Here is a 16,150-nt window from a genome sequence, read left to right as displayed (position 1 = left end):
GAACCGAGCTCGGGGTTTGTGGTGCGAGATTGCAAGATCCCCACAAGCCACCAAGATCTCAACCCGCGTCACGCGAGTTTTTCGCCCACATTTTGCTGCCCCCCAAGAAATGGGGTTCGGCCACTGAGCCGAGGGAGGTTGATGATCTCAGTCATTTCATACAAGTAGCGACTGCAGGAGGCCGATGATGATGAAAAAGAAGCGCTGTCCTTTAACATTGACGCCTTGATCGACTCATGAGAAGAATTTGTGCTAACGAAAAACGCAAGAAGAAAGGACCTCGTCGTCGGCATATCTCACGTGATCCGCCTGATACCAAGTGGGCCTAGCTTATGATTACCGGAACAACTTAAATCCGCCTGATGGATATCAGATACAATCACATCAATGGTACTCGTATAGTGTAGAGGCCATTGACCTCAAACAGCAGCTGAACAGTTGGCGAGCTCCCACGTCTCTCTTGCCGATCCTGTGTTCGCCGCAGACACCACTTCTCAATCACATCTCGCAACATTATACCACGTCTTCTACCTTCGTTCTCTTATCGCTCTGACCGTCTTCAACTTCGTCCACAAACTCAACCTTGCGTTTGCCCTTGCTGGCTGCCGGACCTGCTTCCGAGGCCTCTGTTGCAGCCGGTGTTGATGCAGCAGACCCGATACCGCTGTCAAGGCCACTCGTCTTCGGTTTCTTTCTCTTGACCAGTCCTGTTAGATCATTCGCTGTTTCCGATACCTGCGCCAGTTTCTCTTTCCTTTCCTGGTCCGTGGCGCCACTGCCTAGCAGGCTACCCAAGACACCCGAAATCTGTTCTTTCATCTCGGTCTCGGCCTTGACACTGACAGGCGGTTTGCGAAGTTCGGCCAGTCGCACATCCATCTCCCCAACCATGTCTTGGACATCCTCAACTTGCGCCATCGCCTTGTCTTTCGGTGGACCCGCTTCCATCTTCTCAAGCGCTGCCGACTCTTTGGATATTCGTAGCTTGCAGCATTCAATCGCCTTTTCTTGTTGAGCTATCGCTTCATTTCGAATCCCCCAGTCCACTTCGAGGTCGCCACTAGGATTTCCATCTGCATCGCGCTGTTGTGTTTGAGAACTGAACTCAAGTGCCAGGCTAAGTTTGTAGTGGCACTCGGCCAGAATGCTGGACTCCGGAGACTCGAGCTCCTCTCTTAATGCTAGGCAGTTCTTGAGATCAGTCACCGCATCTGAATACTTTTCGCCCTCCAACGAGACCTCTGACTGTAGATCATAGATGTCCGCGACTCGATTCTTGAGGTTCTTGACTTCGGGCGTCAGATCTATTGATGCGACGTATTTGCCCTTTTCCGAGTCTTCAAGAACAGATTCTTGAGTCTGATCCAACTTCTTCAGGTAAAGGACGCGAGCCAGATCCATGAGTTCGTATGCGGTTGCAAAATCATCGTCTTCTTCTTCATCTCCCTCGGCCTCTTGATCCTGGTCTGCTTCCTCATCATCAGACTCATCCCAATTCTCGTCATCGCCAGTGATTTGGAAGAATGGTGTATCGGTGGTGCTGTCCTCTTGCTTCACATCCTGTTCTGGGATCACGTCGCCCACATTGGGCACTGATTCTTCTGCGACTGCGCCGGCTGCCTTGGAGCTTTCACCTGTTTGCGCGCCGTTTGTAGAACCATTGGCATGCCCCGTAGATTTGCGCTTTTTTGACGTTGTTTTCTTCTTGGTATTCGACAGTTGCGCCGACGCTGCAGTGCCGCCTAGGACCGAGCTGGTCTGCTGCCCGAGGAAGAAAAGACATTTTCCGTATGAGTATAATAGGTCTGCATTTTCTAGTGCCATCTCCCCATTCACCTCGGCTTGCAACTCTGTGGCCTGGGAGTATAGCTCGGCTGCTTCGGAGTAGTGCTTGACGGCATATTCTGCAGTTGCCTTGGCTGTCAATTCCGCGAGTTGCTCATGGGCTGACTGGGTTGACTTCTCCTCAGTTGGCGGAGCGGTTGGAATGACTTCATTCTCTAAGATGTCTGCAAGGTTCGACATGTCGGCGGCGGGTGCTGGACGGTGAAGATGCGGTTGCAGAAGACTGGTTTGCAGGATGTGTGAAAACGAGGGAGGTGTATGATGCGAAGAATGATGTTGGAGAATGCGACAAACTTAACAGATTGATGAATGGCCTGCGCCAACAAGACCAGTTTGCGATACGCGTCATAAAATCTCCAAACGCGTGTCGTCGCGTGCGGAACCACTTCACGCGTTCTCTCTACAAAACCACTTTAGAGAACTTCAATGACAACGACTCTTCGCAACTTATACGGCTGCAAAGACCATGGAAGACCCCGTTTCGACCCCTAGGCTACCACCGCCACTCTTCAAACCAGGCGCAAAACCATCGAGCAAAGAACAACTCCTCTCGTCGTCGCCTGGGTTCGGTACGCCTGCATACCCAATCGCCAGTCGAGCGCCAGCGGTACGACAACCTTTTGCAGCACCGGTAAACAATCCTACGAACAATGCCTCTACCGTCCTGCCGATATTGTTGCCACCCCAGACCCTCCGCCCGGTTGCCTTTCGGACACTTACGAAGAAACACAACCTGACTCTCACATCCTCGGGACTAGGCTCCCTGTCCACATTCGTCGGCAAGTTCTGTGGCAGTGGATGGAGAGAAGAAGGTCTCGCAGAACGTGTCCTAGACGAGATTGCGAAAACCTGGAAAAGAAATGGTGGAGGCCTCATCATCGAGGATGGACCTGACAAAAAGCTGTCCAGTCTGCTCAAGACATTGGAGCCATGTATGTCAGGTGGTCGTCTCGACATCGGCAAGCTCTCGAGAAGCAACAGCACAGTCGGAACGCCGAACTTGTCGCGGACAGGATCCATCAGCCGTCCCGATGTTAACAGGGACGACAGCCAGACCAGCCTAGGATTTTCTGGGTTGAATGTGGAGGACAATAGCCTCGATCAAGAAGACGAAACGCATCTTGACATTCGCTCGTTTTGGAAAGTCGTTGCAGCATTTGACCAGCCCAAATTATCATACTCGACCTCGAAGAAAACCCTAGAGCACATATCAGGCGCGGCCAGCCTCCTCCCACCTATACAGCACAAGATTTCCATGTTCAGAAATCGATACCACCTAGTCCATCAACGCCTGATGAGAAATGAGTCCTTCCAAACCCCGTCCTTCTCTACCGCTACTAGGCCTCCGAGCCTCATCCACTCAGGAAGTAGCGTCACCTCAATACAACAATCATACAAGATCACACCCATCTCCAACCTGCTAGGCCGCTCAGGATCATCACACCTGCTCCTCGGCATGCTCGTCCATTCAGCAGCCGGGGACCTCGCTCTAGCAGACCTCTCCGGCAGTGTCGTCTTAGACCTCTCAGTAGCACGCCCGATCCCAAATGAAGGCGCCTGGTTCTGCCCGGGTATGATCGTCCTCGTCGAAGGCACGTACGAAGAAGACGGCTCCCACACCTCCAGCCTCGGCAGCGTAGCAGGCGTAGGTGGACAAATCAAAGGCTACTTCCTCGCAGAGACGCTCGCCGGACCTCCCGCCGAACGTAGAGCCCTGACAATCGGCTCAACAGACTCGGACAACTTACACACCAGCGTAGGTGCTGGCTTCGGCTGGATCGACTTCCTAGGCGTGGGCAGCGAAAAGGGCATCGGCCAGCAAATGCGCCGTATCCAGAAACGAGTCTATGGTCGGTCACCGACCCACGATATCAGCCTCCCAGCAGAAGACGAACCGGAGTCACACCCTCCCCGAACAAAAGTTGCCATTTTGGGTGAATGTACCCTCGACAGCCCACGCACGCTAGAGGCCATCCGTGCAATCCTCTCGTCCTACAACTCGTCAAGCACGGAGGTCGAGGACCTCCCATTGTCCATTGTGCTAATAGGCAATTTCGTGTCCGCCGCCTCAATGGCCGGCTCGACCAAAGGTGGCGGCAGCATGGAATATAAAGAACACTTCGACGCCCTTGCTTCTGTTCTTTCCGAGTTTCCGTTCCTCCTGTCAAATACGACATTTGTCTTCGTGCCAGGCGACAACGATCCATGGGCAAGTGCCTTCTCGGCAGGCGGCGCGTGTGCGCTTCCTCGACAAGCAGTACCTGAAGTGTTCACCTCGCGAATACGCCGGGCCGTTACTACGGCGAATGTGGAGGCCGGTAAGAAAGATAAGAATGCACCTGCAGGCGAGGCCATCTGGGCCACGAACCCTGCTAGACTGAGCCTGTTTGGACCACTGGAAGAGATCGTGCTGTTTAGAGATGATATCACCAGCCGCTTCCGACGGCATGCCGTCTCCTTTGTCAAACCTGAGGGTATGGATGGCGACGAGGAAGCACCACCCGATGCACCTGGTGATGCTGATGACATTATGAACGACCTCGAAGAAACCAGGATGGATAGAGAGGGTGAGAGTGAAAGCGAAAGCGTCCACGCTGCGACATCACATATGCCTAGCACCACCAGCACCTCTACGACCAGACACTCAATGCAGGCAGCGCGCAAACTCATCAAGACTATTCTGGATCAATCTCACCTCACGCCCTTCGCGCACTCCGTTCGTCCTATTTTCTGGGACCATGCGGGGTCATTGTCATTGTACCCTCTGCCCACGGCGCTAGTTCTTGCAGACTCTGAAATGCCTGGGTTTGCCATCACGTATGAGGGATGCCATGTTATGAACCCGGGGCGAGTGGTCGATGAGTTGGGAATGAGCAGAGTCTCCGGTAGGGGCACCGGAGTGGGGAGATGGATTGAGTATGATGTCAAAACGCATAACGGGGAGAGCAGGGAGGTAAGGTTCTAAGTTGCTGAATTAGGGGTACGAGTTGGACGCTACAGCGATATACAAGAAATCTAACGATCGGTCACGATAGAAACAGCGGTTTGTGGCGTGCTCGTCATGAGCAACACGATGATTTCCAAGGCAGCACTACCTGTATTATGTTGACGTGTGATGCTTTTCGTTCAAGTCTTCTAGGCCCCAATGAACTGTCCCGAAGATGCCGCTGCTGCCGCCGTGGTGGTCAACAGCAGCTCATCTATACCCAAACAGTACATATCAAGGACACCAGTAGCGCGTCTTCGCCTTGCCATACACCTTAATGGTCTACCACCACCCAGTCCTCTTCCTCTTGAACGCTCGCTAGAACCGGCGGTGGCGGAGTCAAGCACAACTAATACTCAACCTTGAGCCGCTCGAGTCTCTTCATCACCGCATCAATGACGGCGCCCTCACGCTCCACCATGGCCATGACATCGCCGATACGCTCTTTTTGTAGCCGACTCGACACGCCAAACGATGTAGAGCCAGATCCGGCAGATTTTGTGGTAGACATAGATGTGGACATAGATGCTGACATCGGCGATGGTGCAGAGTCCTGTGTGACGCGCTTGCTCTCGTCCAAGAGCTCTTGCGCAATTTGTTTGACCTGTTAGTCATTAGCGATTGCCGTGACAAGCGGGGACAGAAACATACCTCTTCGAATCTCTTGTCCAGTCTGCTAGCAAGGTCACCATTTTCCTGAGCGTCATCACTGACACCGACATTCCGTCCGAAAGCATCAATTTCTTCAATCCATACGGTCTCCCTGGTGCTCAATTCCCTCTTTGCTGACCCTACACGGCCAACCTTCCTCCTTAAAGCTTCATACCTCGCCATTAAGCTCGACTGTCTCTCTTTGGCGTCTTGAATCCTCGTTTCCACCGACTTTTTGTCAGTGACGTTTCCATCTTCATCTTCATCTCCCCCGGATTTGAGATGTTGCAAGCGCTGCGCCAATTCACTCATTTGCTTGACTTGGTTGCCAAGTTCTTCTCGGAGACGTTCGCATCGTCGGAAGAGTTCAGCGGCCGCCTTTTCCAGCTCGCCTGATTGAGCACTTATAGTGCGGTGCGTTGCCGTCATGATTTCCAAGACCCCGGGACTAAGGCGCATGGGTTTCTCTGCGATGGCTCGCTTTAGATTAGGAGGTAGCCTCTGTTTCATCTGCTCCAACGGATTGAGATGATTCGCATAAAAGACCTTGTTCGGGACATAAGGTGATCTTGTAGGAACAGTTTCGAGCTCATTCGGATCCTCCTGCTCGGCAATCCTGACATGCTGTGGGTTCAGACGACTTGGTGAGGTTGCGGTGAGCTCGGGTGAGGATGGTCCAATTGTAGAAGCTTGAAGATGAGCTTGATCAAAGAAGACCACGTAGGCAGATGACTTGGCCTTGCTTAGGATGAAGTAACCCAGGGAAATGTCATCTACTATGGCAGGCGCAGAAAGTATGTCTGATGCTTCGTCAACTTGAAGAAGTTTGTTGGTGACGCATACCTGGCTTTCACAGGTGGTTTCCAGTCGGGTCTTGAAGCCAGGGTCAAGAGGCTCTGTCCCGGTCAGTTCCGCGGCTAGATGCATGATCCACTCGTTCAAGGAGAAAGAGTAAATCTGCTTGGGAGCAGTCAAAAAGAGGTTGAAATTGTGTACGGCGTCACCGGTGAACGTTGGCCAGTCGTTGGCGACATTTAGGCTTGAGCTCTCGAACGTGAGTGTGTCGATCAGTATGAGATCCTTTGCATCTGAAGTCGGTACACTGAACGCGCTTTTGCCCTTCTTAGGGAGCCATTGACCTGAAACTCCATCGAGGTCAATAGCGAACAATGCTTCATTCGTTGTCGTAGCCACACAGATAGTGGTGAAAGGCACACCATGAGAAGCAAATTGATCGAAGTCTTCGTCGTCTTCTTCCACCATTAGATCGTGCTCGTCGATGGTGGACGCAAACACGAAGATGTCGGAGATCTCGAGTTCGGAAGTGTCATCTTCTGGCTGAATCGCAAAGGGACCTTGGAGGCGAGGAATTGCGCTCGGGTTCTGTGGTCTGAGACGCACTTCGGCCGCCAGGCCATCAACAGAGTCCAGATGCACGGGATCGTCATTGTCAATTTCCTGCACCCATTCGTATTGCTGGTCAGCCGCACGACGTTCATCCACATCAACATCCTCTCCTGCGATGGACGCCATCCGAGAAACAGCATTTGTAGATAGAGAAGGAATCGTAGTAGACGTCGGCTTCCATTTTGCGGGTAGTAATGGACATAAAGCATAGATATCACCGTTCCTCATGGCGGTCCAAAGTGTCATGCCTGCCCAGGCGTCTTCTTCGTCTCGTCCATGGCCACCGAAACAAGCAGCAGAGACTTCCATGTCAAAGTCATCGACCGAGAAACCTCTTGTTTTCCCAAATCCGGATGGCTCAAAATCTTGATCACAAGACACGCCATCGGCCAGTTTTCTTAGGTCAATTGCGAGAGCGGGACGTTCGAATGACCATTTATTGGATCGATCAAGTTCCCATACACGTACAGCTGCTTCCGCGGTTATAGTGACGATACAATCAGCTGACACAGTGGAAGCCGCCAGGGGATGCCATAGCACAGAGGCCAGCGGGGATTCTGGGATAACATGAATCGTAGGACCAAGCTGATAGGTCTTTAACTTCAGGGGCGATCGGTCATGTTCAGTCAACCTCGATGTCGGTGGTAGAACTGCGATGTGAACAGTGTGTTCTGTCGATATAGCGAGGAAAAGGCCAGAGGGGGAAATGGCGATCTGGCGGATTTGATAGTAGATGGAAACATCCAGAGCCCTGTAAGCAAGTTGCTCTGCTGCAGCACCCCCTCCAGACCGTGACAGACCATGGCGACTATCACCGGATTGTGTGCCTTCTTCCCACTCGTCCCTGACGTTGGAGAGGTCGGCCCAGCGTATCTTGTTGCCCACGACTGTGAAGATCTCTGTTCCTCGGGACGCAACAAGCCTTCTCGGTCCCTGATAGTCTGTAGAGGGTGGTACTCCAAGGTAAGATGAGCGCTTCGACGGGGATTCGGGCGACTGGGGTGCTGGATCAGTGAAGATGCGAGCGCCTGCGGAGGGTCGAGACAGCCATGGCGGAGTATGGCCAATGACCTTAGGCATATTGCTGAGACTCCAGGCCGATATTATGCTGTTCTTAGGGGTGCATAATCCTAGGGAGGAAGGAAAATGAGGAATGACTATGAAGGTGCAATGATTGTTTGGATAGTGCTTGCGCAAACAAAAAGTTGAGGTTCAAGGTCAAGCGTCTCTCCAATTTAGACCGCGTTTGAAAGACATGCACGCGCCGCCGCATTTTCATCATTTCTACGGGGTCACCAACCTCGCTGCCTCTTCCTCTTCCACTAAGTTAACGTAACACCCAGCAAGCATGGCGATCCGAGAACCCATTTCTACAGTCGATCGACTCGATAAACCAAGCACTTATTACTCAGCCAAAGTGAGTTTCCTACCACCTCCTAACCCAGGGCCGGGCCCGTCTGACAATGGTGCTGCAGAAGAAGCGCAAGTATGGTCGAGACCAGCCAGATGACCGAGAGGAGGAGGCGAAGAAAGCAGCAGAGGATGAGCTACTCAAGGACGCGACAACGCTTTACGTTGGAAATCTGTAGGTGTGGAATCGATCTTCTGTCCTTCGACACTAATGTTTACCTAGCTCATTCTACACCACCGAAGAACAGATTCATGAGCTCTTCTCCAAGTGCGGCGAAATCAAACGGTTGGTTATGGGTCTGGATCGCTTTCAAAAGACACCCTGCGGCTTCTGCTTCGTCGAGTACTATACGCATCAAGATGCGCTTGATTGCATGAAATATATCGGTGGTACAAAGCTGGACGAACGTGTCATCAGAACTGACCTTGACGCTGGATTCCAAGAGGGAAGACAATACGGTCGGGGCAGATCAGGTGGACAGGTCCGCGATGAATACCGAGATGAATTCGACCCTGGACGTGGAGGTTATGGTCGAGCTGTCGACGCCGAAAGAAAGAAGGAGGAGGACGAATATGGTGCTGGAAGATGACCAATCGCCAATCAGGCCTATTTTCCGCAAGGCGCGAGCATCCCGTCTATTCGATCTATCAAAAGGTGGTTGTTCACACTGCGATATCAGCGGGTCGCAGTGCTGGTGATGATGATGGCATCCGAGACTTGCTTCAACCACCATACATGTATTCGAATATCCGGCGTCAACTCGGGATGAAAGCTGGTCCCGAAGACATTGCCTTGCTTGACTGCAATGATATCGCCGGCCTTCTCATCAGCATTTACTTCAGCACCCATGGCAGCAGCCTTCTTGAGCCGACCAGGCAGTACACCCATAATGTCAACATGCGAGCTCATGGCACCTCGTGCCTGGTCATCTTTAGCGGATTTTGAGGGCGCTACAACAGTCTGCGCTTTTGCCTGCTCTTCTTCCTGGACTCCTTCGACATTGGGCAAAATCCTCTCTACAACTGGCGCTCGAATGAAAATGCCTGGAAAGGGCTCACTGGAAGGAGAGTCCTTGGACTTCAAAAATGGTAAATCGAGCCCGGCCTGAAAACTCTCGACCTGTCTCCCAAAGTGGTTGCGGTTCACGCGAACATCCAGACCACCGATGAGGTCCTGGCCGCCTCTCTTGGTGGAGTTTGCGCTTTCAGACAGCAATATTAATCCAGCACATGTTCCCCAGGTTGGCTTGCGGTCGACTCTAAAGAGCAAAAGATCAGTTCACGGAAGGTTGAGCGCCATGGTATGGTAGGATTTGGCATACTTGACAAATTCTCGCAAGGGTTCGAGCAATCCTGACTGTGCAGCGACGAGAGACATAGTTGTACTCTCGCCACCGGGGATAATCAAGCCATCACATCGCTCCAGTTGCTGCACGTTTCTTACTTCTGTGAATTCGAAAGTGTCCTCAAACCCTTGACTCTTTAGTTGGCCTGCAGCTCTCTTGAGAAGGTTCAGGTGCTCTAAAAAGGCACCTTGCAAGGCCAGCACCCCAATGGTTATCGTCATTGACCTGACATGGAGTATTTCGTTATCATGCAGAAGAGCATTTCGAGTCATGCTTGTCCGAGGTTCGGATTCGAATTCCATAGAAAAAGATTCTGCCACGGCCCAACAGCCGCCTTTGATCTATTGGCTCAGCCGCAATCCTCCGTATCTCTGTTTCTATTTGCCATCTTCACCACGGAAAACGAGCCTACGGCGGACTGGAGCCATCATCGACGGAGTACGAGTAACTTACTTGGAATCATGATGCTTGGTAGCCTTGTGGAGTTCGGACATTTTCCATGCTGCTTGCCTTCATGATGCCTCTCAGGCGCGCTACATTCACCGACAACAGAATGCAATCTTGACATTTAAAGAGGTCTCATCATTACGTTGACATATTGGTGCATATGTGTCGCACTTCAGCAACATATGTTTTCTGAGAGCCCGGACATCACACGAACCTCGTAATGGGGCACGTAAGTAGGAGTTTATCACCTTCAGAGTCAATTACTCATCGGACACCGACAGACTGTGTAAAGTCTCCTATATTACCAAAACTTTTCTACACCCGGGGCCAGCCCATCTCTACGAGGCTGCAGAATGTCATCCCAAGCACCAGCAGAATCTCCATCTCGAGAGAGACATGCGACCTCTATAACTCGCTACTACATTGACACTCGGCCCCTGGTGCCGCCTCCATCGACACCCAAATCCGAAATAACCCATCCCCTACTATCAACTCTCCAATATGCCGATGAAGAGGCCATCACACGCTTCATCCGCCCAGCCGATCGCTTCATGTCACTTGCCAGCGCACTCCTAAAGTATACATTCATCCACCGGCGCGCAAAGGTGGCGTGGTCCCAGATACGAATCTCCCGGACTCCACACCCTCATCGCCGGCCATATTGGGAGCCACCGACTATCTGGACCAGTCCTGACCCAGACTCCAAGGGCTTGGAATTCAATGTCTCCCACCAAGCTGGCCTCGTCGCCCTCATTGGCTCCACGACGCCAACAGTACAAGAACCCAACCCCTCGACTTCCATATCCGAAATTACACCTATCTCACCCACGCCACTGGACCATTTCGAACACCATGGTCTAAAGCACCATCATACGCCTATCCTGCCAGCCGGTCAAGTCAGACTAGGCGTGGATATCGCATGTACGAACGAGGATAAGCGCACACCAACTTCGAAGACCCAGGCCGAGTTCGAAGAGTGGGTAGACATCTTCGCAGAGATGTTCTCCGACCGCGAACGGCAGGACATGCGCGCGGCACCAATCCATGTACCCGTCGTCGAACGTGAGTATGGGGAACCTTTCACTGACAGCGACGACTCGTCAGTCGATGAAAGGGGTGCTGAGGCGAGACAGATCGAGCAGAAATTACGAAGGTTCTATGCTTACTGGGCACTCAAAGAGGCTTACATCAAGATGGTAGGCGAGGGATTGTTGGCCGACTGGTTGAGGGAACTCGAGTTTTTGCACGTCGTGGCTCCGCCTATGCCGAAAGAGGCGAAAGTAAAACGAGGACCGAGTACCACCGGCGCCGTGCCGAATGCACAAGCGCACAATCACGCACATTTGCACCCGGACGGCTATCAGCACGAAAGTGAAAAGTGGACACCTCCGGATAAGGCAGAGAGAGGGCTGACTACGCTCTTTCGTGGGAATAAGGTTGAGGATGTGGACATCGAGCTCGTGGCATATGATGAGGATTTTATCCTCGCTACAGCCACGAGAGGTGTTCAGGAGCTTGAAATCGAGCCTCAGACCAGACGGTGGCTTAGGCTCGATATCGAAAGGGATATTCGACCTTGTGCGGAAGGGACATGCGCCTGTTTGGACTGATCACCGTCACACAGAAATGGAGCAGCATTTGCTGTGCATTTCAGGGTATCTACTCATCGGCTCGATCATGACGATATCAATTGGACCTTCGCACGCTCGACAATCCCGTTCTCAGCACCTGGTCCTCCGCTGCTCACATCCTGTCCGAGAAGATACAGCTCGTCCAGAAATGCTGGAATGAAAGAGCCTGGCCCGTTGCAGTCCTGTCTAGCTTCTGCGCGCTCAGCCGCCATCTCATAGTGCATCATTCCTGCAAGAGCTGCGAGGAACTTGTCTTCTCGATGCACAGCAAGGTAGCTGGCTATGACAGCACCCAAAGCGCAACCGGCCCCGGTGATCTTACCAAGATATGGCGAGCCGTTATTGATTGCTATGCTGCGGACGCCATCGGACAGATAGTCTGTCTCGCCCGTCATGAGTACGATGCAATGTTCGCGCTGAGCAAGGCGTTTGACGAGGTCTGCTTTTTCTTCACCTGTCGAGGCTGACGGCCCAGAATCAACGCCTCTTTGCTGCACATTGGACGAACCTGCTACTGCGGAGATCTCGTTCTCATTGCCTTTGATGACGCTAAAGAATCCGGAAGCGAGAAGTGTCTTGACCGTGTTGCGACGATGAGCGGTCGCTCCTCCACCTACAGGATCAAGGAGCACAGGTGCGCCGACGGCATTGTATGCTTTCATGCCTGCGATGAAACTATTCAGTTTTTCGGGCGTGGCTGTGCCCATATTGATAACAAGCGCACCACCCAGTTTGGCGAGGTCAGGCGCCTCAGCAATGATCTCCGACATGATGGGCGAAGCGCCCGTCGCGAGACAGACGTTGGCCACGAAATTCTGGACGACAGTGTTGGTCATGTTGTGGCAGAGGACCGAGGAAGAGGCGTGAGATTTTATGATACCAGGAACTTGTGCCATGAGACCTTTCAAGTCTGTGACTGGCTGTTTATTGGGTGGTACGGCGGCGAAGTACTTCTCTGGAGCGGACTTGATCAACTCAGAGAGAGACTTGGCAGCAGCTTGCGAGTCGGTGGCAGCCACAATGGCACTGACTACAGCCACGCCGTTGAGTCGGTTGGAGCCATAGGCGGATTGGTGCAGAACTCGTTGGATATTGGAAGCGTTTATACTGCCGATGGCCACACAAGGCACTGATTTCTCTGTCCCTATGTCGCAAGATGCTAGTATCTGTTGCAGGCCTTGAGTACCGATGATATGTTTCGTGTCGGTCTTCGTGGGTGTTGCAAACGTCGTTCCAATCCCAAGGTAGTCTGCGCCATCTTCAATCGCTTTCCGTGTCTCATCCACCGACGACGCTGTAACTCCTATAATAGTGTCAGGCCCCAGGATTTTCCTGGCCTGGGTACAATCCATATCATCTTGGCCGATGTGTACGCCTTCGGCACCCACGGCCTGACAGACATCGAGTCGGTCGTTGATCAAAAGAGGCACATTATATTTCTGGGTCACGGCGTGTAATTTGGTAGCCACATCGATCATTACCCCAGTATCGGCATGCTTGTCTCGATATTGGACGACAGTGATGCCTCCTTGGAGCGCCTGTTCAACCACTTGCACGATATCCTTGTCGCCGAGTATGGCAGCTGTAGAATCGGTTACCAAGTACAGAGACCAGTCTACCTGGTTCTTGAGACTGGCACGTGCTGCCATTTTCGCAGAGGTCCCTCGTCGCAAATGTGAAGTCTGCTTGAGGACCGTCATGAAGTCATGACAGTCACCGAGTACGATTTGTAAGTGCCCTGTACTAGATCAATGGCAGCTAGAGAATGGTTTGACAGATATATCCAGGTACCGACTAGCCACGGAAATGGTATACTACATTATTGAAAGCATAGTGGTCTCGGAGGCATGCAGAAACCAAACACGATTGTGTCATTGTCTAAGATGGGGAAAGCTTCAAAAATATTCATACTGTGGAGGTAGAGAAGGCCGGGGTTATTCTCTTCAGGTACAAGGCTCAGCATGGTTATTGCCAGAGTAGTATCATACGATGTCTAAGGACGTGCTGTGTAACATCTGCTAAACTCCCTGTGATGCCAAACAGTCTTAATGCTCTTGTTGTCTACCAGGAAGACGTTTGCTTGTAGCAAACCAAGTCATCGGGACAATTGAAAGCACAATTGCGTGTCGCCGGAAGCGGCTGAATACGGCATACGGAAGGAGAGCCGGCTAGGCGTTCTGCGCAATACAGTGACGGCCTGAAGAATACCTAGAAAGGTACCAGGTACCTATAGCATTGCTGCCTGCAGAGAGGCCCGAGTGAATGTGCACTGCCCATGGTTACCCGGCAGGGCACCCGTTGTTAATGCAGAGATTTCCACACTCTCCCCGTCTCGCCGATATCCAGTCAAACGCCCACGCACAGCGGAGGCCGCAGAAAACTTGCCGCGCTCTTTCTGTTCGCCCCTCACGCCTTACTTACCACCGACGCCTAACAAAGTCAACATTAGCGCACTCAATTCACTCGGGAAAGTCCTCACAAATGCATTTTTCGCCTCTTTTCTTCCCGGAGTTTCTTCTTCCTACTTACCATCATCACTCTCACACAGTGAATCTGCGAGAATCTCCTGTGTCATCAGGCTTTCTTGTCACCATCGATACAAACGCTCGTCTCTTTAGACACCCTTCGAACGCTGCGACTGTCAAAATCTCCTAAACGCGTCAGCCCGCTGTCTGCCGTTGGACTTGCTGAACCTCACCCACTCGATCAAGCGCATACACGCCGGATTGTTCATGTATCGGGCAGACTTCCACACCTCCAAAACCAAAACCAAGCAAAAGCTGGACATATTTCCGGCAAGCAGACATCCTTGTAGTCCTGCAAGGTCATCTTATGGTTGATATACCAGAAAGAACGGACGTTTTCTTCATGTCAAATCTTGCAACCCAGTGGTAATATCCACGCATGTCTGGTGTTTTTGAAAGAAACGACTCTACATCTTTATTCTTTGCGGCCACCTAAAATATCCAGTCAGTTGGTTCTTCAGTCAAATCGTTCTTAAGAGAATCTCCCAAACTTCAAAATGGCGAACGTCAACATCCGTCGGGACGTTACCGATCCCTTCTACCGGTACAAAATGGAGCGCTTGCAGTCCAAGATCGAAGGAAAGGGAAATGGTATCAAGTAAGTATAGGAGATGTTTCAACAGGATATACCCATACTAACAATGCTAACAGAACTGTTATTCCAAACCTTCCCAGCGTCTCGGCTTCTTTGGCCCGTCCTTCAGCCTACCTGATCAAGTACTTCGGCTTCGAACTCGGTGCTCAAACCAACACCAACCCCAAGGATGATCGCTGGATCATCAATGGAGCCCATGATGCAGGCAAACTCCAGGATTCCTTGGATGGTTTCATCTCCCGGTTTGTCCTGTGCAAATCATGCAAGAATCCTGAGACGGAGATCCACATCAAGGATGGACGCATTCTGTTGGATTGCAAGGCTTGCGGTCAACGCAGTAATGTCGACATACGCCATAAATTAAGCGGTTTTATTCTCAAGAACGAACCAAAAGGTGGTAAAAAGACCAAGAAGGACAAGATGACTCGACGTGAGAGAGCCAAGGCTGAAAGTAACGGGGATGGATCCATGAACGGCGGCAGCCCTCATGACTCCAACTCCGACAAGGGAGACGCCGAGGAGGCTGATTACGAGCTTGAGGCTGGCAGTGACGACGAGTTCACCAAGCAGATTACCGAATCGGCAAAGGTTATTGCGAACGACACCAATGGAACCTTCCACGATGAGTGGGCTGTGGATACTTCTGCCGAAGCTGTTGCCGCGCGTGCTAAAGAGCTGCCGTCTGACTTGAAGCGTTCGCTCGCATTCGATGAAGACGAAGAGGGCGACGAGAATGGCACCAATGTCTACGATCTGCTCGGAACCTGGATCATTGACGAAGCCAAGGAGAAAGGATCTGTCACTAAAGTGGACGATGTCGACATCTACAAGAAGGCCAAGGAACTGGGCATCGAGAGCAAGCACAAGACTCTGACCGTTTTGGCGCAGACCATCTTTGATGAGAACATTGTCAAGCAAATTCCAGCTCGTGCTGGCATGCTCAAGACCATGATTGGCGACTCTGAGAAGCACATGAAAGCATTCCTCGGTGGTACCGAGCGATTTGTGGGTAATGATCATCCAGACCTCATTCCTCAGGTGCCAGCCATTCTCATGGGCTACTACCAGCACGATCTTCTCACCGAGGAGATCGCCAAGGCTTGGGGACAAAAGGCAAGCAAGAAGTATGTTGACATCGCCACCAGCCGTAAGGTCCGCCAGGCTGCCGAGAAGTTCTTGCAGTGGCTCGATGAGGCTGAGAGCGACGAAGATGACGAAAGCGAGGAAGAATAGACACGGTCCTGATTCAGCACCCTCTGTCTGTTTTGTCTATCCAAAATCTCCTCGAAGTCTATGCTCTTTCTTGC

The 16,150-nt window shown here is 51.9% G+C and overlaps 8 protein-coding genes across 8 annotated transcripts; 4 read left to right on the top strand and 4 right to left on the bottom strand.

Annotated features, from left to right (window-relative positions):
- Positions 1-249: 249 nt before the first annotated feature.
- On the bottom strand, positions 250-2,144 carry EDD37DRAFT_629511 (HAT1-interacting factor 1). The gene has a single exon (XM_062816518.1). It carries the CDS (start codon positions 2,023-2,025, stop codon positions 514-516), a length of 1,512 nt encoding a protein of 503 aa, XP_062671300.1. The 5' UTR covers positions 2,026-2,144; the 3' UTR covers positions 250-513.
- A 90-nt stretch (positions 2,145-2,234) lies between these two features.
- EDD37DRAFT_629510 (DNA polymerase epsilon subunit 2) lies at positions 2,235-4,888 on the top strand. The gene has a single exon (XM_062816517.1). It carries the CDS (start codon positions 2,312-2,314, stop codon positions 4,808-4,810), a length of 2,499 nt encoding a protein of 832 aa, XP_062671299.1. The 5' UTR covers positions 2,235-2,311; the 3' UTR covers positions 4,811-4,888.
- Positions 4,889-8,113, bottom strand: EDD37DRAFT_629508 (uncharacterized protein). The gene is made up of 2 exons (XM_062816516.1): positions 5,483-8,113; positions 4,889-5,435 (listed from the first exon to the last, which is right to left on the bottom strand). The coding sequence occupies exons 1-2, from the start codon at positions 7,967-7,969 to the stop codon at positions 5,181-5,183; spliced, it is 2,742 nt and encodes a 913-aa protein (XP_062671298.1). The 5' UTR covers positions 7,970-8,113; the 3' UTR covers positions 4,889-5,180.
- A 239-nt stretch (positions 8,114-8,352) lies between these two features.
- Positions 8,353-8,889, top strand: EDD37DRAFT_562846 (uncharacterized protein; the record flags this gene model as incomplete). Its single annotated transcript, XM_062813938.1, has 2 exons — positions 8,353-8,474; positions 8,523-8,889. 2 exons carry the CDS (start codon positions 8,353-8,355, stop codon positions 8,887-8,889), a joined length of 489 nt encoding a protein of 162 aa, XP_062671297.1.
- On the bottom strand, positions 8,782-10,139 carry EDD37DRAFT_680656 (glutamine amidotransferase; the record flags this gene model as incomplete). The annotated part of the gene is made up of 3 exons (XM_062819728.1): positions 8,782-9,558; positions 9,622-9,870; positions 10,099-10,139. 3 exons carry the CDS (start codon positions 10,137-10,139, stop codon positions 8,976-8,978), a joined length of 873 nt encoding a protein of 290 aa, XP_062671296.1. The 3' UTR covers positions 8,782-8,975.
- EDD37DRAFT_386540 (uncharacterized protein) lies at positions 10,001-11,734 on the top strand. Its single transcript, XM_062812176.1, has one exon. It carries the CDS (start codon positions 10,446-10,448, stop codon positions 11,700-11,702), a length of 1,257 nt encoding a protein of 418 aa, XP_062671295.1. The 5' UTR covers positions 10,001-10,445; the 3' UTR covers positions 11,703-11,734.
- Positions 11,735-11,767: 33 nt separating this feature from the next.
- EDD37DRAFT_562627 (thiamine-phosphate dipyrophosphorylase/hydroxyethylthiazole kinase) lies at positions 11,768-13,372 on the bottom strand (the record flags this gene model as incomplete). The annotated part of the gene is made up of 1 exon (XM_062813926.1): positions 11,768-13,372. The coding sequence occupies one exon, from the start codon at positions 13,370-13,372 to the stop codon at positions 11,768-11,770; it is 1,605 nt and encodes a 534-aa protein (XP_062671294.1).
- A 1,373-nt stretch (positions 13,373-14,745) lies between these two features.
- EDD37DRAFT_562658 (translation initiation factor eIF-5) lies at positions 14,746-16,076 on the top strand (the record flags this gene model as incomplete). Its single annotated transcript, XM_062813928.1, has 2 exons — positions 14,746-14,846; positions 14,900-16,076. The coding sequence occupies 2 exons, from the start codon at positions 14,746-14,748 to the stop codon at positions 16,074-16,076; spliced, it is 1,278 nt and encodes a 425-aa protein (XP_062671293.1).
- Between the last annotated feature and the right edge of the window lie 74 nt (positions 16,077-16,150).

Source organism: Exophiala viscosa (assembly GCF_022695815.1).
Source record: "Exophiala viscosa unplaced genomic scaffold EDD37scaffold_4, whole genome shotgun sequence".
Lineage (NCBI taxonomy): Eukaryota > Fungi > Ascomycota > Eurotiomycetes > Chaetothyriales > Herpotrichiellaceae > Exophiala > Exophiala viscosa.
This window is presented reverse-complemented; position numbering and strand designations above follow the sequence as displayed.

Coding starts and splice junctions, on each gene's coding strand:
- EDD37DRAFT_629511 (XM_062816518.1), bottom strand. CDS start 2,025: ATGTCGAACCTTGCAGACATCTTAGAGAATGAAGTCATTCCAACCGCT.
- EDD37DRAFT_629510 (XM_062816517.1), top strand. CDS start 2,312: ATGGAAGACCCCGTTTCGACCCCTAGGCTACCACCGCCACTCTTCAAA.
- EDD37DRAFT_629508 (XM_062816516.1), bottom strand. CDS start 7,969: ATGCCTAAGGTCATTGGCCATACTCCGCCATGGCTGTCTCGACCCTCC. Junction 5,436..5,482: donor TGGACAAGAGATTCGAAGAG/GTATGTTTCTGT, acceptor AATGACTAACAG/GTCAAACAAATTGCGCAAGA.
- EDD37DRAFT_386540 (XM_062812176.1), top strand. CDS start 10,446: ATGTCATCCCAAGCACCAGCAGAATCTCCATCTCGAGAGAGACATGCG.